Here is a 27,919-nt window from a genome sequence, read left to right as displayed (position 1 = left end):
CTTACATATTCTGAATATGGGCTCATCTTCCAAGAAACAGGTTCTGAAAATAGATTTTTGTTGTTGCTCCTGGTATAAGAAACTGAGCATAAAAGGGAAAAGACTTTTTCATTAGAAAACCTTTAAGCTTTACAATTCCCTTTACTATGAAAAAGTTTTTACAGTAGAAGTTGTTCTCACATAGAAAGAAGATTGGCTGTAAATGTTCGTAAGGGTTGGGTTAACGTTTAGAAGTTGTGAGTATTGAAATAACTCTCGCATCTCATTTATTGCCAGTCATGGGCAGTGTCCAGGCTGGCAGCTGCCCATCGAGGAGCCATTCGGGCCTTACAGATGTTTGTTACTCAGTTTACTGACCCGGTGGAGCACGCAGTTCCTATTTGGTGCAAGGAATTGGGCCGTCTCATCCGCCAGCTTTCACTCTGTTCTGCCAAGCTGGAGGCCAATCCTTCTGTCCCTGATGTGGTGATAGACATCCTGCAACAAACTGAGGTATGAAATTGACTCCGATTTTTGTTTAAAGTGCATTGTTTCTAAGCAGGGAAGTAATGTTTACCATTGCCTAATTTCATTGAGATTTGTGGAGAATACAAGACAAAGCTGGTGCCTAGTAAATTCAGGCTTTGCAGAGGGCAGAAGAAGCACTTCATTTTAATTTTGTTTTTACAATCTAGTCTATATTGTATTTCACTGCTTTGAGAATTGGTGACTTGAGTCTAGAACACATAACAACTCTTAACCAGGTCCATTAATTAAACAGAATGTTCCGTACCGTGACCAAAAGAACTTATTAGCATACAAAAGGAAAACAGTAAAGCACTGTTTAGATTAGTGCTTAGATTAGAATATCAGTGTGCAACCTAGATAGATTTTTGAAAAAAAGAAACACAAAAATATATGGAAGCAGAGTCTAAAGTCTTGTGCTATGGCTAGAGACTTCTGGAAATCACAACCGGTATGTACTAGTCAGGAATGGATAGTGTTTTTAGTTTTATTGGTGACAAAGACAGCAAAAACACTGTGTCCTTAAATCTTTATAGTTCTTTGAAGTTTGTGGAGTGCTGTCATTTCATCCTTACTGTGTTGCTGTGATTTGCAATAGGTTTTATTAGTTTTATTTTACAGATGAAAAAAAAAGGTCAGAGACATGACACAGTTACTTCTCTCGATAGTTGGAAATCCAATGCCTGTTTTCTGACTCCCATGCCACTGTTATTTCCACTGCGCCACACATTTTCATCCACAAATAAAAGGATGGCCTTTCTGTTAGTGTGACACAGTAAGCTGTTGGCTGTAGAGGAAGGATGCTGTAGTGGGAAGAATTCGAGACTAAGTGACAGACCAGTTCTACCATTAACTAGCCCTTGGTGATCTTTAAGTCCCCTTCTGCCTTTACAGTTTCATTATCCAGCAAATATGTTTGTGATTTACGTTGGTTACATTCGTGTGTATAGAACTTACTGTCAGGAATGTTATTGTCAGATGGAGACCTTTAGGTAGCATATCAAGTTATGTGGTGCTTTTTAAACTTATCCATAAGAAATATTTATTGGCCAGATGATTTCATTTAGAGGACATATCTTGCTAATCCTAGAAAGGATCTCAAGAGATATAGTCCCTTTCCCAAATTTTGAGCAGAAGTGCCTTAACATAATGTTTCTTAAATATAATGTTTGTCTCCTCTACATTTGAAAATATTCAGTAGCACAAGAAATGTATTCTTTCTTGTTGATGTCTACGACACCAACCCATAGCTTATTATTTTCTTATTGCCTTACTGTCATCTGAACTAAATGTCCCTGGCTGTGTTCAGTTGTCCTTAACTTGTACTGACTGGAGGGAGACTGGGCCCTTGCTGCCTGGTGACGAGTGGGTACTTGTTAGATGACATACCTCTCTTAGAAGGGGTGGAGGGGCACAGATCTCCCCCGTTGTGGTAGATGAGTGACCAGAGCCACTGGACATGCTAAGTTTCCTTTAGTTTATGAAGATGTGCATTAAATACAGTCTGTGTGCCCACTTAAAGGATAATTTAAGTTTATGAGGTTTTCATTGAGAATTAAACTGCTTATATAGCGTATAGGATTATATTCTGAAGACTGTGGTTAGTTTTTAAAATAGGAATCCTTAATTTTAGAATTTGGATGCCTTTAAGAGTGTTCATATTCTTTATTTTTTTGCTGTTGGTTTTAGTGAGCTAAACATGTAAAAGAACATGCAGAATTCTTTTATTAATTGGATTCCTAAATAACCAAGTTTTAAAATTAAGTGATGTTTCATTAACAATTAGAGATAGCCATTTAATAATGAGTTTCTCTGGAGTTCCCATTTTCAGTTTTATAATTGAGAAGTCAGACTTTTGTGAGATAAACTAAGAGAATGATTAACTGTTTCATGGCAGGCTTTGGAATCCCTCCTGGAAAAGACACTGTCACCAAAAAAGGCAAAGAAATGTTTCAGTGAAATTCAGAGCAGATTTCCTATTGGTAGCCAAAGGGCCTTAGAGAGATGGCCAAGTACATCACCAAAGAGTGAGAGGAGGCCCTTCGTAGCAAAGGAGATATTTCCACAGGAAACAAGAGGACCTTCAGTGGCAAAGAAGCTTCTTGCTGGTATGTGTCCTAAAGTGTTTATTACAAGATACTTTATTCTTTGAAATTGTCTGGACTGTAACGGTTGCCCCCCTGGGTCAGAATTTAAAGCCTATTCCACAATAGGTGCACTTGAACTAGGATAAAGGAATAGCAACCAAAATGCTTCCTTAGGCTGGAGGCTGGAGTATTTTTCCTTAGAGGAGGGTGGAGAAAGTAAAATTCCCCTTTCCTGCATCATAGCATTTGGGCTAACCAAAGTAAGTCCCTGCAGAGCTGGAAATTAGAACCCTGCTGGTTTTTTTTAAGTTTCTTTATTTACATTTTAACGATAGATATATACATATCTGCACAAACACGTTTGGTTGATACATATGATCTTTTTTTACGTAGGTAATAAATTCTCGTTGTTCCAGTAAGCAGAGTTGCAAGCTTACGTGGTATGCACATTTAAACAGATACTGCCAGCTTGCCCTTGAAAATGGGCATGCAATTATGTTTTGTTTAGCAGTGACCATCAGTATGTATTTCCCCATATCCTTGCCGAGTACTTTATATAATGAAATATTAAAAATTTCCAGTCTCTTGGTGGAAAATGGTACCTTACTGTTTTATATTGTGTTTCCCTGATTCCTAGTCAGGAAGGTTTTTCTTTCATGTGTTCATTAGCCTTGTTTATTTCCTCTTCTGTGATTTATCTGTTTATATCCTTTGCCATCTCCCTGCTGGGTTCTGTCTTTTGCTTATGGGTATATAGAAGTTCTTTATATATTTTGGATCTTAATCCTTTTCTGGTTTACATGTATTGTAAATATTTTCTCTTAGACACTTACATTTGAATTTTGTTTATGATATCTTTTCTGGCACAGAAAATTTTATTTTTATTATTTATCTTATTTACTTTTTTCAGCTGTGCCAGAAGGCTTGCGGGATCGTACTTCTCTGACCGGGGATTGACCCTGGACCCTGGCAGTGAAAGCACCAAGTCCTAACCACTGGACTGCCAGGGAATTCCCAGAAAGTTTTAATTTTGTAGGCAAAATCATCATTCTTTCCTGCCTATTTTAATATTTTAAGAGGTAGTTCTTTCCTCTTTGTTGTTGTGCTTTTTCAAAATTTTGCTGCTGGTGATTGCTTATCTTCAGAGGAATTTAGAATGAGCTTGTCAAGTTCCATGAAAAGTGCTGTTGGGAGTTCGATTGGTATTACATTGAGTTCATACATTAATTAGGAGAGGAATGACATCTTTACAACATGATCTATCAATTTATTCATACCCCTTTTCCATCCCTTCAGTTGAATTTTATAACTTTCTGCATATGATAATCCCTGACGTAGGAATATATAGGAATTCCTAAATTTCTTGTTAGGTTTATTTCCAGTTTTTATTGCTGTTGTGAATGGGATCTGTTTTTAAAATTCATTTTGAAATTGGTTATTGCTACTTATAGGAGAGCTGTTGGATTTGTACATTGCTCTTTTATCTGACACCTTGCTGAAATCTTTAATTTGTTATGGTACTACATTTCATTGGTCCTAAGGTATACATTTGAACATTTCTGAAGTTGGGGTGCATTCTTAAATTGATGATATCTTACTTGACGATATTTTAAAATTTCGTATTGGTACATAAAATAATGATGTGTCTTATACTTGATATTTCAGATCTGATGAAATATGAGGTTTTGTTAACTTTTATGTATTTTTCCAGCTAGATGAGCTCACTTAAGTTTTGCCTCTCTCTTTGCAATTTTTATACCTCTCTTTTTTCCTCTTTCTGCTTTATTGAATGGATTTTAATTCAGGGTAATATTGAATAATAGCTGTAATGGTGGACATCAACTCCCTGTGCGTGCCCCCCCCTTACCAGTTTCAAGGGAATGCTTTTTCATATGTGATGCTGACTATTGATTTTTGGCAAATCTGCATATGAAACTTAAGGAAATTTTCTTCTGTTCCTGTTTTGCTAAGAGATTTTCTTTTCCTCTTTTTTTTTTCCTTCTTAAACTGACATATATACACTAATAGTATTTTTAAATAGTTTTAAGATTTTAATATTGAATTTTTTAATATGCCATTTATATCAGAGTGTGGATGAACCCAGTAAACCAGTTTTCCTTCTTTTAATTGAAGTGGAATGTACAGATAGAAAAGTGCACTATAAACTTACAGCTCAGTTATCAGAAATCAAACATTTGTGTATGACCACCACCCAAGTCAAGAAATGGAACATCACAAGCACTAAGAAATCCCCCTAGCCTCTCCTCTTCCAACCTCCTTCCCCTGCTTCTTCCCCTCTATTAACTATCACTGTGATTTTTAATGCTGTACTTTGGTTTTGCTGTACAATTGGTATTTTCTTGTGACTGGCTTCTTCCACTTAACACCTTGTGAGATTCATCTGTTCTGTTTGTGTAGCTGTGATTTGTTTATGTTCATGGCTGTATTCCATTGTACGAATATATGGCCATTTATCTATTCTTTTGTTTTAATCATTGGGTTTTTTCCAGTTTGGGGTGATTATAAGGGAAACTACTGTGATCGTTTTTATATATGTCTCTTGGTACATGGGTGCCTGTGTTTCTGTTGGGTTTATTCCCAGGAGTTTAATTGTTGGGTCATCAGGGTATGTATTGGTTCAACTGTAATAAAGATTTTTTTCAAAGTAGTTTTATCCTTTTATATTCCAACCAACCGTGTATGAGAACAGTTGCTACACATCCTTGCCAGCCCTTGTTATTAGTTTTTAAAATTTTGGCGACCTGGTTGATGTGTAAGGCTGTCATCGTGGTTTTCGTTACGTTTTCTGGATGTTTAATGGTGAGTACTTCTTCATATATTTATTGGCCATTTACATGTCTTCTTTTGTGAAGTGCCAGTTCAAGTCTCCTGACCAGTCCTCCCTCCCTCTCTCTCTCTCTCTCTCATTTTCTATTCCCTTTTTTCCTTTCTCTCTCTCTCTCTTTTTCTTTATTGATTTGTAGGAGTTCTTCTTTGTAGGAGTATTCTACATAGGACCCTTTCTCAGTTACCTGTGTTGTAAATATCCTCATAGAAATAAGATGTAGCTTGCTTTTAAATGTTGCCGAGGTGTCTTTTGATGGACAGAATTCTTAATTTCACTGTATTCCAATGTAGCAATCTTTTCTGTATAGGTTTTTGTTGTTGTTGTTTGTTTTTTGGTTTGTTTCTGGATCCTGTTTAAGAAGCTTTTCCTTATGCCAAAATTAAGAAACTATTTTCCTGTGTTATTTCCTAAAAAAGGTTCATTTTCTTCCAGGTGGATATGTAGTTGAGCTAGCACTCTTTGTTGAAAATATTATTCTTTCCCCACAGTGGCATACAGTGTCACTTTTGTCATAAGTTGTGTCCACATATGTGTGGGTCAGTTTCTGGGTCCTCTTTTCTCTTCCACTGATTTATTTGTTGGTTCTTATGCTAGTGTACACTATCTTACTTAACTATTCTAAGTCTCGATATCTGGTAGAACAGCTTTTGTCACCTGTTCTTCCAGAATGTCTTGGCAAATCTTGACCCTTGGTATTTCCATAGAAATGTTAGGATCAGAATTTGTTAATTTTCATCCCCTCCCCCTCCAACAACAAACAACCTATTGGAATTTTGGTGAGGAATTGTTATCTTTACAATATTATATTTCCCAATCCACCAGCAGGGTATATATCCCTCCATTCATTTAGGTTGTCTTTAAATACTCTCAGTAACTTATAATGTGTGTGTGCGTTTGTTCATCTTTATTTAGAATTATTCCTTGGTATTGCTATTTTCAGTGCTCTCAATGCTTTCAGTAAATGATATCTTTTTAAAAATTTAATTTTTACTGACTATTGTGGATATACAGACATATAGTCAATTTTATGTGTTGATCTTATATCTAGGAACCTTGATAACCTAATTTATTTCTAATAATTTATGGGCAGATTATTTGTGTTTTGCAATGTATATAGTCATGTCATCTATGAATATAACCATTGGTTTATTTCCTCCTTTCCAGTCTTTATTCCTTTTATTTCTTTTTCTTCTATGGTTTTCTGGTTTTATTTACTTGATCTGTAGATGACTGATATAAAGGTATGTTAAAGTCTCTTGAGACTTTTAAAATTTCTCTTTGTATTTCTATTCATTTTTGTTTTGTACATTTTGAAGTTGTGCTGTTAGATGCATAAGCGTTCCTTACTGATAAGTCTTTTGTGTGTGTGTGTGTGTGTGTGTGTGCGTGTGCGTGTGCGTGTGTATGTGTGTGTGATACGCGGGCCTCTCACTGTTGTGGCCTCTCCCGTTGCGGAGCACAGGCTCCGGACGCGCAGGCTCAGCGGCCGTGGCTCACGGGCGCGGCCGCTCCACGGCAGGTGGGATCTTCCCGGACCGGGGCACGAACCCGTGTTCCCTGCATCGGCAGGCAGGCTCTCAACCACTGCGCCACCAGGGAAGCCCTGATAAATCTGAAGCCCTGATAAATCTTTTTTCTGTGGATTTTGTATGTTATTATTAAGTATCTCTCTTTGCCTTTTTAACGTCATTTGCTTTGGATTCTGTTTTGTTTGATATTAATATTGTTTCATCTACCTAACTTGTTTGGCATTTACCTAGAATAACATTTTCCATCCCTTTATGTTCAGTTTTTCTTTGCTGTTTTATTTTAAGAATGTCTCTTGTAAATAGTTTATTGTTGGTGTTTTTAACCCTGTTGTAGAGTTCTATATTTAACCTACTTACATTTACTGAGATTAATAGCACATTTGAACTTCTTTCTACCTTATTTTTTGTTTTCCACTTGCCACTTTTTTTTTCTTTGTTGTAATTTATTATGTTAATCAAGTTCTTGTTTCATTTTGTTTCCTCTACTGATTAGAAAGTTATATATCAGTCTGGTTTTCATTTATTTCTCAATCTAAACTAATTCTGTGGAAATCTGTAGCTTAATGCACTGCCTCTATCATGAATGTAACAAAACCTAACTTACTCAGTTACTATTAGATAGTTACTCACTGTAATGTGGTATTCTGTTCCCTTCATTGGTAGACAGGTAGAACTAGTATAGCACCTTCCTTCTAACCAGAAAGCTGCCTTTGCCAGCCTTTCCCTCAGGACAGGTGTGATGTCTGTTTGCCACTGTATCCTCTGTGGTAGCCCCAAGGCCGACACATAGTTAGGCATTTAAATGAGTGACTGTGAAGAAGTGAAATAGAACAAGAAAAGGCCTCTGAGCTGCAAATCACAGTAACCTGAGATCTGGGTGCTCATTTATGATACTCTGGAGGGAATGTGGTGAACTTTCCAGGCCTGCACACAGAGATATGTTCCCTAAATGAGTTAAAAGATGAGGGGCGCCCATAACTGAGTTGTGAAAGATGAGGACCAGATTCAGAGAGAGAAGTTGGGAAACCTGCTAATATAAAACTCACTGTAGGCACCAATGTGGGAAAGCAGGAAGACAGACCACAGTGGGAAAAACGGGGACCAGAAAGACCTCACTCTAGTCCCAGCTCCGCCAGTTTGTGATCCTGGGTTGATGACTTAATCTCTCTGAACCTTCATTTTTTCATCTGTGAGTGGGGATAATACAGGCACACCTTATTTTCTTGTGCTTCACAGATACTGTGATTTTACAAATTGAAGGTCTGTGGCAACCCTGCATTGTCAGGTGACGGTTAGCATTTTTTAGTGATACAGTATTTTTTAATTAAGGTGTATACATTTTTTAAAGACATAAGGCTATTGCACACTTAATCGACAACATACTACATAGTGTAAACATAACTTTTATATGCACTGGGAAACCAAAACATTTGTGTGGCTCGCTTTATTGTGATATTTGCTCTATTTTGGTGGTCTGGAACCGAACCTGCAAGATCTCTCAGGTACGCCTGTGGTCCTTATCCGATGTAACTGACTTAGTTGTTGTAAGTAGCAAATTAGATAATTCATCAAGAATTAAATGAGCTTCAGTTATCTGGAAAATGTGTTTATGTGGAACAGCTCCGTAGTTCCTGACAGGGCAGAATGAATGGGCCTTGCCCTGGACTGAGAGAGTCAGAAGATGTGACTCTGCTGCTTGCTGACCTTGTGACCTTGAGTAAAGCACTTAACTGTTACTTCCTCATCTGAAAAACCGTAGTAATCATTGCCCCACCTGCTCTGTGTGTCATGGTGAGCCTCAAATATGAATGTGAATTATGTTAGATACTGGAAAAGTGTGCAGATGTCAGGGCTGATCATAAAATCACTGTCGTTTTCATCACTACAAATTGAGGTATTATGGTTAGCTACTTTGCAAATGTAATACAGTTGCTCATGGGGAAGGATATGGTAGCCCTCTTATTTATTTTATTGGTATTTTTTTGGTCTTTATAATCTGGATTTCAGAAGGTTGCAGTTTCTGTTTCTGTTTTAGATCTCACTCTACCTAATACCTCCATTCTGAGTTCCTAAGGTCCCTTCTTCCCAACGCCCCCCCCCCCAAAAGTCATAGGGAGCCGCTTGGGTGGAAAACCCCGTCTTTTCAGTTGGGATATATGTGTGAGCCTGATTTGATCTTGTGATTTATATAATTGTTGGCTGGCGCGTTTCTTTAGCAGCTTCTGAAATGTTCTTGCAGTGGTTGATTGCATTAGTATAACTTGTCAGATGTAAGGTTGCTGGTTCCCTCCCCATCACCAGCAACGTCCTCAAACTCAGCTGCCCCTGGAACTTGTACTACATTTGCAGTTGATTTATGCAAATCGGAACTGAAAAGGCATCAGGACCTAGAGGTCAGAGTTGCCTTGCTATATGTAAACTTGGGGATTAATAAGTTTTAGACTGAGGGTTTAGTCTAAGCATTCTTTCCTTCCAGTTTATGTATCCTTGCAGCGTAACTTCCATGACCTTGAAAAGTACCAGATTAAAAAAGTGGTGCAAGGAGAATCTGGCCTTTGGCCGGATTAAAGTAGTCTAAATGTAGTTTTCCTTTTATTATGAAATATTTAAAACATATAGCAAAAGAATGAAAATAATAAATACCTGTATATCTACTAGCCAGATTTAACAAACTTTAACATTTTTGTTTTATTTGCTTCAGAATTTTTTTTGGAAATAAAATATGACAGCTACAGCTGAAGTGCCTTTTATATTTCTCTCCCCATTCTATACCCCTCCCTCCCTCCCTCCCTCCCTCACCAGAGGTTACTCTTGTTATTATAATATGGACCTGCCCTGTTTTTATACATGTACTGCTTATGTCTCTATCCATAAACGCTATAAAGTATTGTTTCATATGCTATGCGTTTCATGTCAGTGATATCTTACAAATGCAACCTTTGCAGTTTGCTTTCCCCTCCACTTACGTTTGTAAGACTTGTTCATATTTATACATGAATTCTAATTTATTAATTCAACCACTGGATAGGTTTCCCTTGTATGAATATACCATAGTTTATTCTCAGTTCTTATTGATGGACATTTGGGTCGTTTCCACTTTTTTGCTGTTACAAACACGATGAAGTGAATATCTGTGTTCATGTCTTCCTGTGTAAGCGTGAGGGTTCCTCTAGGCTGAGTCTGTGCCCAGGAGTGAAACTGCTGGGTGACAGTGTGGGTGAGTCTTCAAGTAGCTGTGCCAGTTTACTCCTGCACTAGTAGCTTGTGAGAGTACTTGTTTTTCTACATTCTTGTTTATACGTGGTATTGTCACACTAAAAATTTCCCCCTAATCCGATGGGTGTGAAATGGTACCTCATTGTCTTAATTTCAGTGTTTCTGATTAGTGATGATCATCTTTTCATGCTTTTATTGACGGTTCAGATTTTCTCTCTAAATTGGCGTTTTCTATCTTTTGCCTGTTTCTCTGTTGGATTGTTTGGTTTTTTTACAGATTCATAGGCGTTCTTTACATATTCTGTATATTAAGCTTATATTAGTTATATGCATTACAGAGATGTACTTCCAGCCTCTGGCTTGTCTGTGGCTTTATGGTGTCTTTTTGTCAAAAGGAAGTTGTAGTTTCATGTAATTAAGTTTAAATATGTTAACATTATTTGACTTTAAGAAAGCCTTTTCTGCCCTGATGTCATAATCATATTCTCCTATATTTTCTTCTAAAATCTTTAAAGTTTTCCTTTCACATTTAGGTCTTTATTCCATCTATAATATAAGCGTTCAGTTTGAGGCAAGGATCCTCACGCTGGACAGTTAAATTTTTATTTTGTTACCTGTGGATACTAATAATTTCAGCACTATTTATTGAACAATACAGTTCATATTCACTGATTTGTCATACTGCCTTTGTCATATCCATCCTGCTTCATTGGTTTCTGCCTCTTCCTGTATCACTCCCACACTGCCTTAAGTATTACAGCTTTATCACGAACACTTTATCTCTGGGAAAATAAGACTCCCACCCCTGCCCTATTCCCCACTTTTTTGTTCTTCAGAATTATTTGGGCTATCTTGGGATTTTACACTTCATAAGAATTTTAGCATTAACCTGTTTAGATCCCCAGAGAAATCTGTTGGGATTTTAATTGAACTTGCATTTGAAATTGTAGATCACTTTGGGGAGAATTGACAGCTTTACAGTATTTTTTCATTCATGAATACAGTTAATCCAAATTTTCTTTCATGTCCTTTAAAATACCTTTGAATATTTTCTGTAAAAGTCTTGTACATCTTTCATTAGATTTCTTCCTTAGTGCCTTACGGTTTAGTTGCTAATGTTAATGGGGTATTTTTTCTCTTATGTTTTCTCTAATTAGTTATTTTGATGTGTGGGAATGATATTGACTTTTGTATATTTTTCTTCTTTTATCCAGAAACCTTGCTGAACTCTGTTCTTAGTTGTAATTGCTTATCTGTAGATTCTCTTGGATTTTTTTTCTATGTAGGAAATATCTCATCTTCAAATAAAGACAGTTTTACTTTCTTTTCCACTGCAGGTTGTATGTCATGTATGGAGTTCAGACTTTATTCTCTATCAGATTAGGAGCCATTGAAGGTTTTGAGAAGTGATATTTAAATATTTACATTGAAAAAAATAATTATGGTAGCCCGGAGAAGGGAGAAGGTGTGATTGAAGATAAAGAAGGCGTCAGTTAGAAGATGCCATTGTTACAGTCACAGGATATTATTGCAAGCCTGACCTTGGGTGGTGGCAGAAGGGAAGGAAGGACAAGACATACTTAAGAATTGGGATCTGAGGGACCGGGTGAGTAAGTAAATGTGGGAGGTGAGATTCAGGGAGTCAGCCATGGCACTTAGGTTTCTGCTTGTAGAACTGCAGTAGGAGTCATAGGATTAGGAGCAACTTGGACAGCAAAACACCTCAGTTTTTAACAGGGTATTATTGTGAGCTTATCTGTCTCTAGATAATCACTCTCACTTGATTTGAACAGCATTTCCCTCAATTTGTCCTTCTGAAATCTCCATGTAGATAAGTATCAACCTGATAAGGAGCTTCCGATGACCCAGAGGTTGGAAAACGAGCTTGATGTATTAGATGCGGATATCCTTTCGGAAGAAGCTCCATCTGTTGTAGACCAAAATGCGAACTTCAAAGAAGAGGCATTAGCCCTGGCAAAAACAAGAGCAGGGAAAAAGAAGCTTGTGACTGAGAATGTGCCACCCTTTAGGAAGAAAGATACTCTGGCACCGGCAAGACTACAGCAAGTATGAAATCACTCCTTTCTTCTGGCCCATTTGTATTAATCTGACATTGTCCAAGGTCACACAGGCTGGTAAGAGGTGGAGCTAGGATTTGAGTTCTCAGGCCTTTGAATGCCAGAGCCCTTGAGTCAAACTATCTAAACTAAGCTTAGCTCCAGGTCATTTTTATCTTTTAACAAAAAACAACAAGTTTTAATACTGTTACTAAGGGCAGGGCATTCTTTCTTGTCCTGGTTTAGTAAGAACCTAACTGTTTTGATACCAAGGTCTTCACTGGGTAGGTTATTTCTGCTTCTGATTTGGAAGTGTGAAATTTGAGGGGATTAAGATTTCCTGCTAAAGATAAATATCAAAAAATATTTGATATTGAAAGGCATCTTAGGGTGAGTACTTTCTAATATGGCTTTGGGAGCCAGCTGGCTTGAAAGTACATTATATTTTAAGCTTCTATCTAAAAGTTAACTTAAGGCCCTACCAGTGGAGAACTGGCCACAAGACCACCTCCTAGTCTAAATACCCTTAATGTACTTACTTCCATCTGATGGGTTGTCCAGAGGCTTATGTAGCAAACCTGCATATTGTCAGGTGACCCCAGAAAAAGGATATTGGCAATTATCACCTGTTACTGATAGATCATGGATTAAGATCGTCTTTATTCCTTTTCAGACAAACTCTTAAGGGGGGGTCGTTGGGAAATCAGGATTCAGCCTGTGTAAATTCAGCCTGGTGCTCTCCTCCGAGGCAGCCTCATCCTCTACAGTGTTTTACTGTAGCCATTCTGTTTAGATGGCGTGTGCCTTTCTGCCTTCACCGTCGTGCTCCTCCTCCATTAGCCCTTTTAATCTTCTAGAAATTCGTGAACACATTAGCTCCCATTTTACAGATGGGAAGCCTAAGACTCAGAGGTGCATTTTAACCAAGAATGTTTTACAATTTACCTCTTTGGTTTAGTTAGGAAAAATTATTTAAAAATATAAATATATATTTATATATATATTTATATAAATATAAAGACGGCCAAGCCAGGGATTCCAGTTTTATGCCTCCACCCCTCTCCCCACAACCAAAGTTGTTTCAGTGTAATTTGTACCCTCCCCAAATTTCTGCTACAGTGCTTTCCACTTAGGTTTTTGCTGAATGGGTGTATGAACATCATAGGGCCATTTGAAGCTTCAGGAAGCCAGAGGTTACAGCCAGTTTCTTTGATATCTGTTTGGCTTTATAATTCATAGTTATCTCTTGCAGGGACTTCACAAAGCTGAAAAAAGTAGACCACCCCAATCTTACGGCAAAAGCAGGTTACAACGGACAACAGTCTCCTCCAGGTTAAAAATGAACCAGCAGCCTGTGAAGGACCATAAGGCTCCTTGGATACCTCCAAACCCCACATCCCCACTGGCATCTCCTAAACGGTATGTAAAAATTCACGGAACCATTTGGGTGTTTGACTTTATTTTCCTCCACAGATCAAAGGTGACCTACTCCTTAGAGCAAATAAAGCAGCATCCTTAGTTCCCATTAAGGAGAAAAGCTTATTTGGATGAGTAATATATACATGAGACATTTTTTGCTAGAAGCCTATCGGTTCCTCTTTCCTACCTGGCTATGGGTAGAGTAACTCCCACGGGTCACCCCAATACCCTGTGGACATGTTCACCGTATGGAGGATCATGGGCTGCCCTTCACTTGTCTCTTCACCCAGTGGATCCTAGTTACTTGAGGCCAGGAACTGTGCCTTCCTTATATCTGTATGTACAGTGCCTGATGTAGTAAATCTTAGTAGACATCTAGTAAATCTTTGCTGAATGAATGAATATTTAAAAATAATTCCTATTCCAAGTCAAGACAATATGGATTATAAAACCATGCAAATCTCATAGACGCTGTCCTGACCGCAGGGGACAGTTAGGATAATGCTGATATTACTGCCTTGTCACCCTCACTCATAGCACATGGAGAATGAGGACCCGTCATTCCACGGAGCTGGGGAGAAGGCATTGTCCTTCAGGGGCTGCAGAGTCCAGTTAGGTGGAAGTAGTCTTTGGGGAATTGGTTAAAAGTGAAGGGGAGGACTTCCCTGGTGGCGCAGTGGTGAAGAATCCGCCTGCCAATGCAGGGGACACGGGTTCGAGCCCTGGTCAGGGAAGATCCCACATGCCGCGGAACAACTAAGCCTATGTGCCACAACTACTGAAGCCTGCACTCTAGAGCCTGCGAGCCACAACTACTGAGCCCATGCGCCACAACTACTGAAGCCCACACGCCTAGAGCCCTGCTCCGCAACAAGAGAAGCCACCTCAGCAAGAAGCCTGCGCACTGCAATGAAGAGTAGCCCCCACTTGCCACAACTAGAGCAAGCCCGTGCGCAGCAATGAAGACCCAATGCAGCCAAAAGTAAATAAATAAATTTATAGAATATATATATATAGAAAAAAAAATTAAAAGTGAAGGGGAGCATGTATACCGTGGGACAGTGGTTCTCAAAAGCACAATGGAAAGGGCCAGGAGGTAGGACAGTAAAAGGAAGGCAGCCAAAAGTAGTAATGGGGGGAGGAGAACAAGTGAGAAGATAGGTGACTTGAAGGGTTCAGCTTTTAAGAGGCGGGCAGGAGACACGGTGAGAAGCCTGGTGGGATGGAGCCCCCAAAGACTCTGAATGACTGTGAATGGATGGTTATGCTTATTCCTCGACTCTCACTTTAAAGCTGAAGAAACAGTGTCCAGCGAATCTAATGTCTTGCTCATATAGCAGAGCTAGGACTAAAATCAGGTCTTCTGATTTCACAGTGTATGTGCTTTTTTGCTTTTATTTCTCTGCTCTAAATTCTGTGTTTTTGGGGGATTCCCTGGCAGTCCAGTGGTTAGGACTCCGTGCTTCCACTGCAGGGGGCATGGGTTCGATCCCTGGTTGGGGAACTAGGATCTCGCATGCCACCCAACGTGGCCAAAAAAAAAAAATCTGTATTTTTATATATGTGTTAGTATAGAGATGTGAATTCAGTTGTAAGCTCATAAAAACAGCAGTTGGTTGGAGTTTATATTGCAAACCAAATATACAGTGGACTGTCTTCTAGAGTGTATGTATGGTCGGTGGGGGAGGGGAGGGCATAAGGCTTACAGGCTCAAAGTGCTGTATTAGGCCTTATAAAGGCACAGAGTTGCTATGTAACATGGAATGTAATCAGTGACCCAAATCTATATATTAAAATAGGGTTCTGTTGAGGTTCACCCATTATTCTGTAATGGACAGTTGTTTTTTCATTTAAAATAGTGATTGCTTCTATGAAGCAAAGGAGGACTTCTCTCCTTTGACACTGAGCCTGAACCCTGGAGGATCTCACTCTGCTTTACATTCAGTTTCCAATTCAGAGCCCCATCCTGTAGATCACCATTAATTTAACGCTCTTGTCTTCTCTGAGCTGGCACCTTTTATGAGTCATGGGATGTGGAGTGAATGATTACAAAGGCATAGTTTTCCATTTTTTTGCAGTGCTGCCTGGCTAAAGGTGAAATCTAGCCCCAAAGATGCCGCAAAAGAACAGTCTCTCCAGAAAGAAGATACTCAAGAGGAAAGTCATTTGAGAGGTGCTGTTGAGCACGAAGCAGTCAGGTTTGTGCTGGCGTTCGTCAAGTCTTTGAAAAGTAAAGGCCCCCTTTCACGAGGACTCTAAAGCAACCTCTTCTCTTTCCCATGTATAAAGTTGGCTATTTAAAATGGAAATCACTAAACTTTTCTGTCAAAGTATGCAGCTCAGACAGTGAACCCCTTTTTTATTCCTTGTCTAATTCATTCAAAAATTACGTATGTGTCAGTTGTCTACCAGTTGCTTGTTTTGCGTATGTATATGGTACAGTTGTGAGCTCTCTGGAGACTTTTAAAAAGGGGGGCAAAAAGGACAGAATCCCAGCCGCTACTTAGTAGAGAGGACATATCACTGACTATAATTTAAGATAGAACATCGTTTGTCCCCTGAGAACTGAAGAGTTAAGAGCTGAGAGAGTTCAGAAGGGGGACAGGACACCTCTGCAGAGATCTATGCTTTGTGGAGGGAGATGGAAAATCAATTAGGACTTAAAGAATAGGCTTTAAATAGGGGGTGATGAGGTGAGGCCATTCCATGACAAGAGAGCAGTGAAAACAGGTTGCTCTGCATTCATTTGGCTGGAATTGTTCTTGCAATTATAGGGAAGCCAAAGTGAAAGTGGACCACTAGATAATTTGATACTATTCACGTACGCTAAACTAAAAGCATCAAGCCCTAACACATACAATAAGGTTGTTCCGAGTTAGCTTTTCCTTTCTGTTTTTATTTGACTTTGCTCTGCCTTTAGGGCTCTCCTGGGAGCCCATTTCTTTGAGCTGGAAGATACAGGAACAGCTTTGTTTTACAGCTGAGCAAGAAGTCCTAATTTCAGCAATGGCTAGTTTTCTCGAGAATATTCGTGGGTATTTTTTTTGTGGCTCTGCACACTCACCAGGAGTGCTCTTGCAGGTGAATGTCTTTTTACATGAAACGCTACACGGAGAGCTTTACTGGCCCAGAGGCTGCGTTACCTCCTGAGTCTTTAATGGAGCCAGGATTGGTGCTCTGGGGGATCCTGACTCCTGGTCTCTTTATGTGGTAATGATACCTGCAGGTCAAGGCAGAATTGGTCTGAGTCTTTTGTACTGTCTGCTAGACTCACTTGGCTTGATGCTGAAACTTCCAAAAGATTAAAGGAATTAGAAGAATTAAAAGCCGAAGAAATGGACAAAATGCAAAAACAGAGGTAACTGTATGTTTCTGAGGTAGAGAAAAACCAAAGCAGCAGGGCTGTTCTACATCATCTAGTCGTTTTCACAACTAGTTGAGATTGTTTAGTGGTGTAGTCACCCTTCTCATGTTTACTGACCATCTGCCTGCTTAAAGTACTTCGAAGTCACCTAAGAAGCCAACAGTGGAGCCCAGACTGGAGCCCCAGGGAGTCCTGGCTGGTTTGAGGAGAGTTAGGGTGACTCTGATACCATCCTCTAGGCTCAATTGGTTTGATGCTGAAACTTCCAGAAGAACAAAGGAATTGAATGAACTCAAAACTGAAGAAATGGATAGACTTCAAAAACTGAGGTATGGGACTTTTCTGGTGGCGCAGTGGTTAAGAATCCTCCTGCCAATGCAGGGGACACGGGTTCGAGCCCTGGTCTGGGAAGATCCCACATGCTGCGGAGCAACTAAGCCCGTGCGCCACAACTACTGAGCCTGTGCTCTAGAGCCCGCGAGCCACAACTACTGAAGCCTGTGCGCCTAGAGCCCGTTCTCTGCAGCAAGAGAAGCCACCACAATGAGAAGCCCATCCACCGCAATGAAGAGTAGCCCCTGCTCGCCGCAACTAGAGAAAGCCCACGCGCAGCAACAAAGACCCAACACAGCCATAAATAAATAAATAGATTGATTAATTAATTAATAGGGGGAAAAAAGCTGAGGTATGTGTTTGCTTCTGAGGAAGGACAGTGAATGCTTGCCTATTCTAATTGGTCTAGATAGTTTCACCACCAAGCTGGACCATTTGGGCCTAAGCTCACTAAAGGAATGAATGAATGAATATCTGCATGCCTACGTGTATTTTACACAGTATTTTTGCTAGGAATTGTTTCTTTTGTGTGGAGTTTGAATGATATGATATCTCTAGTTTCGGAGGAGTTTAATCTGAAAGATCAGTATTACATCTATTTGTTTGTACTGCACTCAGAGGTGCTTTTCTCCCGGCTTGGTAGGGTAGGAGGTTGACATGCAATCTGCTCTTGTGAGTGGCTGTGTGGATACTTCTGCTTCACATGTTAGCTTGAGTGCAGCCTAAGGTTTTTGAATGAGTTTGCTTTTCCCATTTGCCCCCAAGAGTGTTACCACCTCACTGCGGGCACGAGGAAGTTCATGAGAAGGTTTAGTTGATACTGCTGCAGTTGGTTCATTGTTCTGGCTCTGACAATGATTCACCCTGAAGTCACACGAACAGAATTCTCGTCGACACAGCTGCGCATGCTGTCACTGGTCATGATAGAACGTTCACTCCCAGGCTGGAAGGGCTGTGGCTCTTGCTTTAGAGGGTGAGCGCTGTGAACCACCACCCCAAACCAAGAGATAGGTCGGCACCCCTGCTCTCAAACTCCCTGTGAGTCCCTCTTCAGTTGCATCCCCTTCTTTCTCCCCAGAGTTCACCACTGTCCTCATTCCTGTGTTAATCTTTTCATTACCCTTATTCATAAATCTGTTACATAAGTGTGTATCGCTAGCCATATATTGTTCATCCTGACAGCTGAGAAGCAAGCCCAAACCTAGCTAAACAAGGAAAAGGCCATGCTGCTGGTAGTAGATGAAGATTCCCAGGGAAAGTAGGCTGCACAGAGTCCATCCTGCACTTCCCTAGGAGTTTTCAGGTGCCCACCCTGGGAAGTTAATGGGCAAGGTCATGAATGAGTCCTTGCAAATGTAGGGCTTACCCCATTTGGGGCATCTGGAAGTGAACCAAGTGCAGTGGACTTCTGGAAGAAGCCTGGTCAGGGGGACAGCGGGCTGCCTTGCATAGTTTTCTGTTTGATTGCCAAGAAGTATTCTATTGCATGACTGTCCCACAGTCTGTTTATCCACCCTCCTGTGAATTAACCTTTGGGGTATTTTCCATTTTTAGTTAGTATGGGAGTTACTTTCTAGTTTTTCCACATCCTAGCTGACATTTGGTAGTGTCTGGGGTTTTTTGTTTTATTGTTTTTTAATTTTAGCCATTCTGGTGAGAGTGTGGTGGTATCTTGTTGGGATTTTAATTTGTATTTTCTTGAAGCCTAATGATGATGAGCATCTGTTTTAGTGCTTATTGTCATGTGTCTATTCAAGTCTTTTGCCCATTTTTTATCATTTTTTTAATTATTGATTTTTAAGAGTTTTAAAATGTATTTTCTGGATTTGAGGCCCTTTTCAGAATATGTGCAGCAGATATTTTCTCACAATACTGTGGCTTGCCTATATATTTTCTTAATGGGGTCTTTTGAAGACTAGAAGTTTTAAATTTTGATTAAGATCAGCTTATCAATTTTTTCATTTTACAGTCTCTTTTGTGAAACAAGTAATCATTGCCAATGCTGACATCTCAAAGATAGTCTGTGTTTTCTTCTAAATGCTTTATAGTTTTAGGTTTTATTTTTATGTCTGCAATCCATTTTTTATTAATTTCTGTGCATGAGATGAGATGCTGACCCAAGTTCATTGTTTTCCTCATGGATATCTGGCTATTCTAGCACCATCTGATGGAAGGATTATTGACCTTGAGCTTTACTCTAGGGTCATCTGGGTGGACTGTTGGCTAAGGACCCTCATGTGGGTCTTTAGGTCTTTCCTTTGGGGTAGGTCAGACTATCCAGAGATGAGTCTTTTGATCTTCTGCCTGGAAGGTGAGGACCTGATGCCAGTGTCCTAGGAGCTGAGCTGGGCAGGAGGGTGGTGAGTCTTACCACTCGGCATTCAGCTCACGTACATGAACTCCCTCTTTTCAGTAGGGCACCTCCTGTCTCAATGTAATTGGCGTCCCCTAGTCAAGAGGCCCCTCCAGAGAGTGAGCAACCAGACTTCCCTCAGAGCTGGAGAGAGGCAGTGGTCCAGTTGTGCGAAGGAGGGAAAGGGACCGCGGTCGGGATCTAACTTCTCAAACGTCGTTTGACTCTTGTCTTTTATAGTTAAGCCACCTCCTCCCAGCTCACCCCCAGGCCTAGGCATACCTGGTGCTACCAGTCTTAGGCCTCTTTAAGTCAGCAGTACAAATTGTGTAAGTTCTCAGGTTTCCCCATTATGACCCTAGAATTCAGCTTTCTCAGGCCAGTAAGTTACTTGCCACTTTTGTCCTTCTGCTTCCAGCACCATTTTCCCCCCTTGTCTTTGTGAGTTTATGTCTAATTCTGTTATTGTCGGGCTTGGAAGGGAACAAAATTGGTTTCATTTGTTGAGTCTTCTGCCCTCTTTAGTTGTTTCAAGGCAGCCATTATTCTTTCAAAATGGATTCAGAGCCTAATTATACTTCTTCAGATGTTATCTCAGCCCTTGTCCTCAAAGTTAGGTTCACGACCAGCATTACTGCATCACCTGAAAGCTTGTTGGAAATGCAGACTCTCAGGCCTCCCTCAGACCAAGTGAGTCAGAATCTGCAGTTAACCGGATCCCCGGGGGTTTCATACGGCCGTGACAATTAGCGAGGCCCCACGGTTTTTATAACCATTCGGTCTCCCTTCGCCTGGGGTGGTAAATAAATATGCACAAGAGGGTATTTTCTTGCTTTTGATTTTAATTTTCAGTTTTATTTCTAAATAGTGTTTCTGCCACCCAATTAGCGGATAAGGTAGAGAAGGCAGTTCTGGAGCGTTTGAAGCCTCTCCTGGTCAAGGCCCAGGTAATCTAGTTCATCCCGTGTGCTTGCCTTTTGGAAGTTTCAAATAAAAAGAGTTGCTCCAGAGGTCACACTGAGCCTTTGCAGGGCTGAGTGTCTGGCAGCTGGAAGCTGCGGTGCTGCTCCATGCTTCATAGCCTGTGTGCAGCGCTGCTGGGGCCCCTTTGGGGCACCCACATTGTTGATGTGTCTTCCATTGTGAGGAAGGGAACAGGATGGGGGAAGAGAAAGTGCCACTTTTGAGAAAGGTGAGATTTTAGTTTGGGGAATGAGTTTCCATTGCAATTTATGTTCTTAATCAAATGGAGCTATTGGTGGTGTTAGTGTTCCGTTCACTGCTTCCACTCTAATCCCATCACTGCTCTTTCACCTCAGTGATTTGGAATGATTTGCTCTATTTTTCCCAAGGAGAGAGATGTTAGGACAGCTTTCTGTGCACAAACCGGTACTTTCTTCAAGATGAAATTGCATAGAACCTCACCAGTAGGTTGTGCCATCCTCCTATGAGCGGTGAGCTGAAGGCTACGGCCAGACCCTCTAGATCCACCCTGTAAATGGAAATAATCTTGTTTATGTGAATAGATGAGGCCACAGAAGAGCACTAGAATCTTAAATAGAATGAAGGACATTCTGGGACCCTGAACAGACCACTGAACTTCTGTATCTCTTGGTCTAAGAAATGTTAAATCATTTTTAGAGTCCGTGGAAATCTCAGGACTGTAGAACTGGGAGGGTTCTTAGTGGCCAAACCGTCCAACCTCCTTATGTTATCAGTGAGGAAACTGTGAACAGAGAAGTTGAGTAATTGCACAAAAACACACAGCTACTCTGACAGTGTTTACAAAGTTGAGGGAAGACAAGGGGCAGAAAGCCAGGATCAGCACATGGCATTTATTTTCATGAAGACAGAGTGCTTTGAATTCCCGCAAAAAGCCTGATATAGCTAAAGCTGATGAACAGTTCCACACAGAAGTTATTCTGGGAGCAAAATCCATTTGTACTAATATGGGTTGTAAATGTTCATCATTCATGAGCCTGCTTGTCTGTTTTAATAGAGAGTCAATTCTTCTGTGGAAGCAGATACTCGTTTGAAGGATCGACTGTCAGTGATCGCAGCAACAGCCCAGCCTGCGGAGAAGGTGTGTGTTGTGTGGGGCCGGCATTCTGGCCTGACACTGGTATTATTGCATGATAATGTCCTCGGTTGTAAGGAAAACTGATAGGCGGATTACCCTGCAAACACTAGACTATCCCACTCCAGAGGGTGGAGGTTGTTTTTCATATTTGGCATATTCATTCTTACAGTGTATATTTAGCATTATGACTTAGATGAGCCTTGCAGACAGCTCACAGAAATCTCTAGAGCCACAGGTTTTTGTCGGCGGCTTTTTCCTTTCCTCCTGATGACAGAATGTGGGTAGACTGCGTGACCCTGAATGTTGATGGCCTGCGGCAGAAGAATGGCTGCCCTCATTTCCTCTGATTCAGCCTACTTTTGCTCATTACTGGCCTAATTTCCTTTATACTGAGGGCCTAATACTTCTTGTTAGGCAAGCATGTTTTGAGTGCCTAATAATGACAGTACCTGGCCTGGCAGAGAGAAGAGGTGGCTCAGGAGCAAATGATAGCATTTGAGAAGAATGGAAACATATCTTGTGGTTGGCCACCCTTGTGCTCTTCCTCCGGAGGACTTGTGTTCAGCATCTGTGGGAATGTTCCCACCCTGCCTAGGTGTGGGGAGGGGGAGGTGCAGGCTGCCTCTAGTGGGTCTTTGTGGAGGTTGGAAAGAAGTTACTGCTTTACATGCTCAAAGCAAGTAAAGGGCAGAGCAAGGGTGAAGGTCTCAGAGTTAGAAGGAAGTTGGAATGAAGTTCCACCAGCCCAACCTTAGGAACGGGAAGAAAGGAGATTTTGAGAATGTATCCCTGTTCTAATTTACTAAGCAATAGTTTAGTTTTGGTGTATTTTCATAATTTCTGCAATTGTAATTTTATTGTACCAATATTTTGTGACAGAGTCTCACGTGAGGTGAGGCTTCTGAGACCGGAAGCTGAAAGCCTACCTCTGACTCGTACAGACTGGGCGCACTATGGCTGGATGCTTTGTGCATCAGAGCCACCAAATACCTCTTTCCCTAGCAAAAAATGAGACTAGCCGCTCATCTAGGGAGGCAGCTCCATAAGGCATATTAATATGACAGAAATATGGAGTGGCCATAAATGCTGTCAGTGAAGTAGACATGTTTGACTATTACTAGAAATGATCATTCTTATATATAAGAATCATTCTGTAGGCATTAAATGGGCTTTAATACAATTTCTTGAAATAGAAAAGTAACTCTATCCAGTACTCGGTATTCTGGGCTGCTGTTACACATCAGCATCACTGCACAGAATTCCCCAGGCAGCACCGTCAACAGTCAGTTTTTATAAATACCTGAATAAAAACCAACTCATTGACGTTGGCATGATGAAGTAAAAAGAGTTATTTTGCTGTGTTAACTTATAAAAGGGCTGTGGGACCTTGAACACATATTCCCAGAGTTCTCATTTCTCAAATGGAGAAGACGTTTGCTGCGCTTTGCAGGTAAACTGAAGCTCTCGGTAGTTTTACTTGCAGACAAGATGATCCCTGATATCAGGAAAAAGGTTTTGGAAGGGTGCCATCATAACATGTTTGTCTCCTGCTGCTGCTGTTGTCATTAACTGAACTTGTATGTGAAATACATTTTTCCAAAGTGTTTTTTTTAATTAAAAGTTGTATATGCACATGGCTAAAAATGCAAACGATTCAGAAAAAGTTTAATGTAAAAAGTAAAAGCCCCCCACAAACGGATACCATATGCTCTTCTGTATCCAGCTTCTTTCTTTATATTTTGGTGATCTTTCCATACCAGCATATTGGGACCTTATCTCTCATCTCGTAGTATTCTTGATATTCAATTCTTTAAATATTAAGAATGAAAATACAAATAAACACATCTTAACCAGACCTGTATTATTGGTTTAGTTGTCTCTAGATTTTTTTGTTAATTTTATTGTATTGGTTATTCAACTGATATTCATTTCTTTAACTTTGGTTAAGGTTGAGCATTTCTTTATATCTTGATTGGCCATTAATATATTTTCTTCTGTGAACCGTTAATTTAAGAATTACTATGGCGGTAACTGTTCTTCGTGCCAACCACTATTGTAAGTGTTGCAGTGTGCAAATGCTCATGTAATCCTTACAACTCTGAAATATAGGATTATTATTTCTATGTTACAGACCAGAAGGTTGAGGCCCAGAGAGGTTAAGTAAACTTGCCCACACTTGGAGGCATACCAGTAGGCAGAACCAAGATTTAGTCCCAGGAATGTCTCATTCCAGAGCCTGATAATGGTTATTCCCCCAGCAGACATTCTTTGTAAAAGCCTCTTTCAGAGCAGATTATAGACATATATTGGAATCAAAAGAAATAACAACACATATAAAAATGCTTTGCAAGCTGTAAAGTGAATGTAAAGAATACAAGGTCAAGAAAGGCTGGTAAAAGCTCTTCCAGGTTACAGGTAGAAAGTCTCAAGCAAAGACAAGAATCATGAACTTTTGTGATGTCATGAACAGATGTTTTTACAAAGCACTGAACCAAAAAAATACTGTAGGTATGTCCTCTGTAGTATGTGACATGTGAAGTATTGGACATTCTTCTGAGTATAGCACAAGGAATATATTTGCTTTACCAACTGGCAAAACAGGTAATAAAGATAATTCCCATGGACAGTAATGGTACTCCTCCGTTGACGTTACTGTTTAAATGACTGTGGTAGAAATTGTACTGATGTCACTGCTCTTGACGTTTACTGACTTAGGAGAGGTTAGATTTCGTGTAGAAACTGCGTGTCGGATCGCTGCGTGGTTGCTTTATCATGATTAGCATTAATCTCTAAGATCTCTGTTATTTTTGTATTGCCTTTCCATCCCCTTCCCTTGTTTTGCAGGCTACAGCTACTGATTGTAAATCCAGTAGCATTCATCAGCTGGATGATTTTTTGGAAGATGCCGCTCACGAGCTCTGGGCTGTGACTCACTCTAAGATCTCGGAGCCTGAGGCCTTAGCCACCTGGGGGGACAGCAAGGATAGCCCATGTCTGGAGGCCATGATGCTCCGCATGGAGGAAATGGAGGTAAGGCTGGGACTGCCAGCTCTGGTCAGCGGCTGGCTGCTGACTTCTGCCGAGCGCCGCTTCTCCTCATGGCTCTGTAGCTTAGAACTTCAGAGTCACCTGGTCCTGAGTTTAAATCCCAGCTCGACTGCCAGCCCAGTGTACGGCCTTGGTAAAGTCCTGTACCCTCTCTAATAAGTAGGGTGCTTTTAAGGACAAAATGAGGTATGAAGTATCAGCTCCCTGCCTGACACATAACTCATGGTTGGTATGGGATACGAAAGACACTGGACCGGAGCCCAGGCCCACAGATGCGACCAACAACTTAACTTCTTCATCCCTCAGCTTGTAAATGCTGTTCAGTTGCCTCTTCTGCTCTGCTAGCATGTGATCCTGGCAAATCACAGTTAACTTTGCCTTCTCTAATTCCCATGATACTACTTTAGAACGCTTTTCTCAGAGAATTTTAGACCTCAGACATTACTCAAGCCAACCCCTGGATTGTTCTGAGCAGGAAATTGAGACCCAATAAGGGAGTAAGTGACGTGGCCAAGGTCACACAAAAATTCCCACCAGAGGTGGGCTGAGAATCCAGGTCTCCTGACTCCTAGTTCAGCATTTTCTTTTTAACTCCACCATGATGAAATCTCATTTTGGCTTTGCTGCTAAACAGAAACATTATAGGGAAGGCAACTTTTAGTTGGTTTTTGAAAAATTTAAAATGTGTAGTTTATCCTGGTCTTGTAACTGATTTCCCCTCGTTAACTGTCTAGGCCTGAAGGGTCCAAAATGGTAGTCTGTAGCCACAGATGGCCATTTAATGTAAATTAATTAAGATTAAATACATTACTCACATTTCAAGTGGTCAATAGTTAGTAGCCGATATATTGGACATGGCAAAAATAGAACATTTCCATCATCACTTCAAGTTCTAGTGGGCAGTGCTGGTCTAGATTAGATTAATTGCTTCGTTTTCTTTTACATTTCATCTCATGAACTAATCACTTCCTGGCCCTGGGAGATGCCTGTTTCTGGCAACGTGTCTATAGGAAATGTCTGCTGTACTAGTCTCTGGTTTGTAATGAAACTAATTTTCTTCCTCATAAATTATACTTGTTTGTTTTGTTTTTTTTTTTAAAGAAATACCAGGAGACGGTTCGCCAAAGATATAATAAAATTGTATTTACTGATCCTCATCTTTGGATGCAGGAAGAAAAAAATGGTGAGTGTTTCCCCACTTTTTCCCTCGACATTGTATTCTGAAAAATTTCAAACATACAGAAAAGTTGAAAAAATTCTGCAGTGGACACCCATATACGCATCTTCTAGATTCTACAATTAAAATGTTGCTGTGTTTGCTTTATCATCTGTCTGCTTATCCTCTGTGCATCCATCAATCCATCTTATTTTTGGATGCATTTCAGAGTAATTTGAAGACATCAGTACATCTTACCTGAAATATTTCAACATTTGTTATCACTAACTAGGGCTTAATATTTATTTATGGCTCTTTTTCCTTTTGAGATAAAATTCACATATAATAAAATGCACAGATCTTAACTTATTAAGTGTTAACTTATTAAGTGTTATTTGATGGGTTTCGACAGACGGGCATACCTTTGTTACCCAACACTTCTCTCAAAACAGAGCTTCTCATCACTGCGGAGAGTTCCCCTATGCTCCTTCCCTGTCAGTTCCCCACCACCCAGGCAACCACTGTGCTTTTTTTTTTTAACTATAGATTAGTTTTGCCTGTTTTAGAATTTCATATAAATGGAATCATACATGTATTTACTCTTTTGTCTAAGGCTTCTTCCATTTAGCATGATATCTTATAAATTTATCCATTACTTGTTTCCTATTGCCACAGTAACAAGTTTGTAACAAGTTAAAGCACAAATTTAGCAGTTTAAAACACATTTTTTCTCTTACAGTTCCTGGAGGTCAGAAGTTTGAAGTGAGTCTTAAAGGGCTAAAATCAAGGTGGTGGCAGGGCTGGTTCCTTCTTCCAGCTTCTAAGGCTGCCTGCAGTCCTTGACTTGCAGCCATATTACTTCACACTGCTTCTGTTGTCACATTGCCTTCTCCTCTTCTGAGTCAAATCTTCCTCTGCCTGCTTGTTATAAGGACATGTTGATTACACTTCGGGGCCACCCCAGTGATCCAGGTTACTCTCCCCATCTCAGGATCCTTCAAGTCCCTCTTGCCATAGAGGGAGGGGACATTAACAGGTTCCAGGGAATGGAATGTGGAGCCAGTGTGCAGCCTACCACACTTCGTATCAGTGTTGATTCCTTTTTATTGCTGAGTAACATTCCATTGTATGCATGTACCACATCTAGTTTATCCATTTGCCTGTAGATCTGCATTTGGTTATTTCTAGTTTGGGGCTATTAGAAATAAGTCTACTATGGGTGTATTCATGTATAGTTTTTGTATGGACATAAGTTTTCATTTCTCTTGGATAAACACCTGAGTAGACTTGCCAGGTTATGAGATAGGTACATGTTTAACTTTATAAAAAACTGCCAAACCTTTCCCCAAAGTGGCTGTACCGTTTTACACTCCCAGCTACATTGAGTTCCTGTTGCTAGAGATCTTTGCCAGTATTTGAATTATCAGTCTTTTTCATTGTAACCATTCTGGTGGGCCTGTAGCAATATCTCTTTATGGCTTTAATTTCATTTCCTTGGTGAATAATGGTGTTTAGAACATTTTCAAGTAGTTATTAGTCATTTGTATGTCTTGCTTTGTGAAGTGTCCAAATCTTTTGTACATTTTAAGAAATTGGATTGTCTTTTTATTTTTGAGTTGTAGGAATTCTTTATGCATTGTGGGTTTGAGTTCTTTGTCATATATATGTATATATATATATATAGAGAGAGAGAGAGAGAGAGTTTGTTTTCAAAACAGCTTTATTGGATATAATTCACATACCATAAAATTTACCCTTTTAAAGAGTTCAGTAATTTTTAGTATATTTACAGAATTGTGCAGACGTCATTGCTAATTCCAGAACATTTTCATCACTGAAAAGAAGCCCTGCATCCAGTAGCATCACCCCTCATTCTCCCTCCCCTCATCCCAGCAGTCACTAATCTCGTCCAGCGAGTATCTGCA

At 40.1% G+C, this 27,919-nt stretch overlaps 1 protein-coding gene across 8 annotated transcripts in view; it reads left to right on the top strand.

Moving 5' to 3' along the window:
- The window catches only part of KIAA0753 (KIAA0753 ortholog), a 60,866-nt gene that overhangs the window by 17,568 nt on the left and 15,379 nt on the right, over window positions 1–27,919 (top strand). For 7 of the 8 annotated variants that reach the window (XR_004347634.1, XM_032617360.1, XM_032617358.1 and 4 more), the window contains exons 6-14: window positions 277–492; window positions 2,402–2,612; window positions 12,016–12,251; window positions 13,494–13,660; window positions 15,739–15,858; window positions 20,579–20,657; window positions 21,710–21,793; window positions 24,635–24,820; window positions 25,940–26,021. Coding sequence is in view for 7 of the 8 variants with exons in the window: in XM_032617360.1 (XP_032473251.1) it covers window positions 277–492; window positions 2,402–2,612; window positions 12,016–12,251; window positions 13,494–13,660; window positions 15,739–15,858; window positions 20,579–20,657; window positions 21,710–21,793; window positions 24,635–24,820; window positions 25,940–26,021 (1,381 nt within the window). In the remaining variant the exon portion in view is untranslated. Of the gene's footprint in view, window positions 1–276; window positions 493–2,401; window positions 2,613–12,015; window positions 12,252–13,493; window positions 13,661–15,738; window positions 15,859–16,928; window positions 17,019–17,263; window positions 17,354–20,578; window positions 20,658–21,709; window positions 21,794–24,634; window positions 24,821–25,939; window positions 26,022–27,919 lie in introns of all 8 variants that reach the window. The other variant, XM_032617361.1, reaches the window with a different exon arrangement.

The sequence above is a fragment of the Phocoena sinus genome, chromosome 20 (genome assembly GCF_008692025.1).
Source record: "Phocoena sinus isolate mPhoSin1 chromosome 20, mPhoSin1.pri, whole genome shotgun sequence".
NCBI lineage: Eukaryota > Metazoa > Chordata > Mammalia > Artiodactyla > Phocoenidae > Phocoena > Phocoena sinus.
Note: the sequence above shows the minus strand (reverse complement) of the source record. Positions and strands in the feature narration are given on the sequence as shown.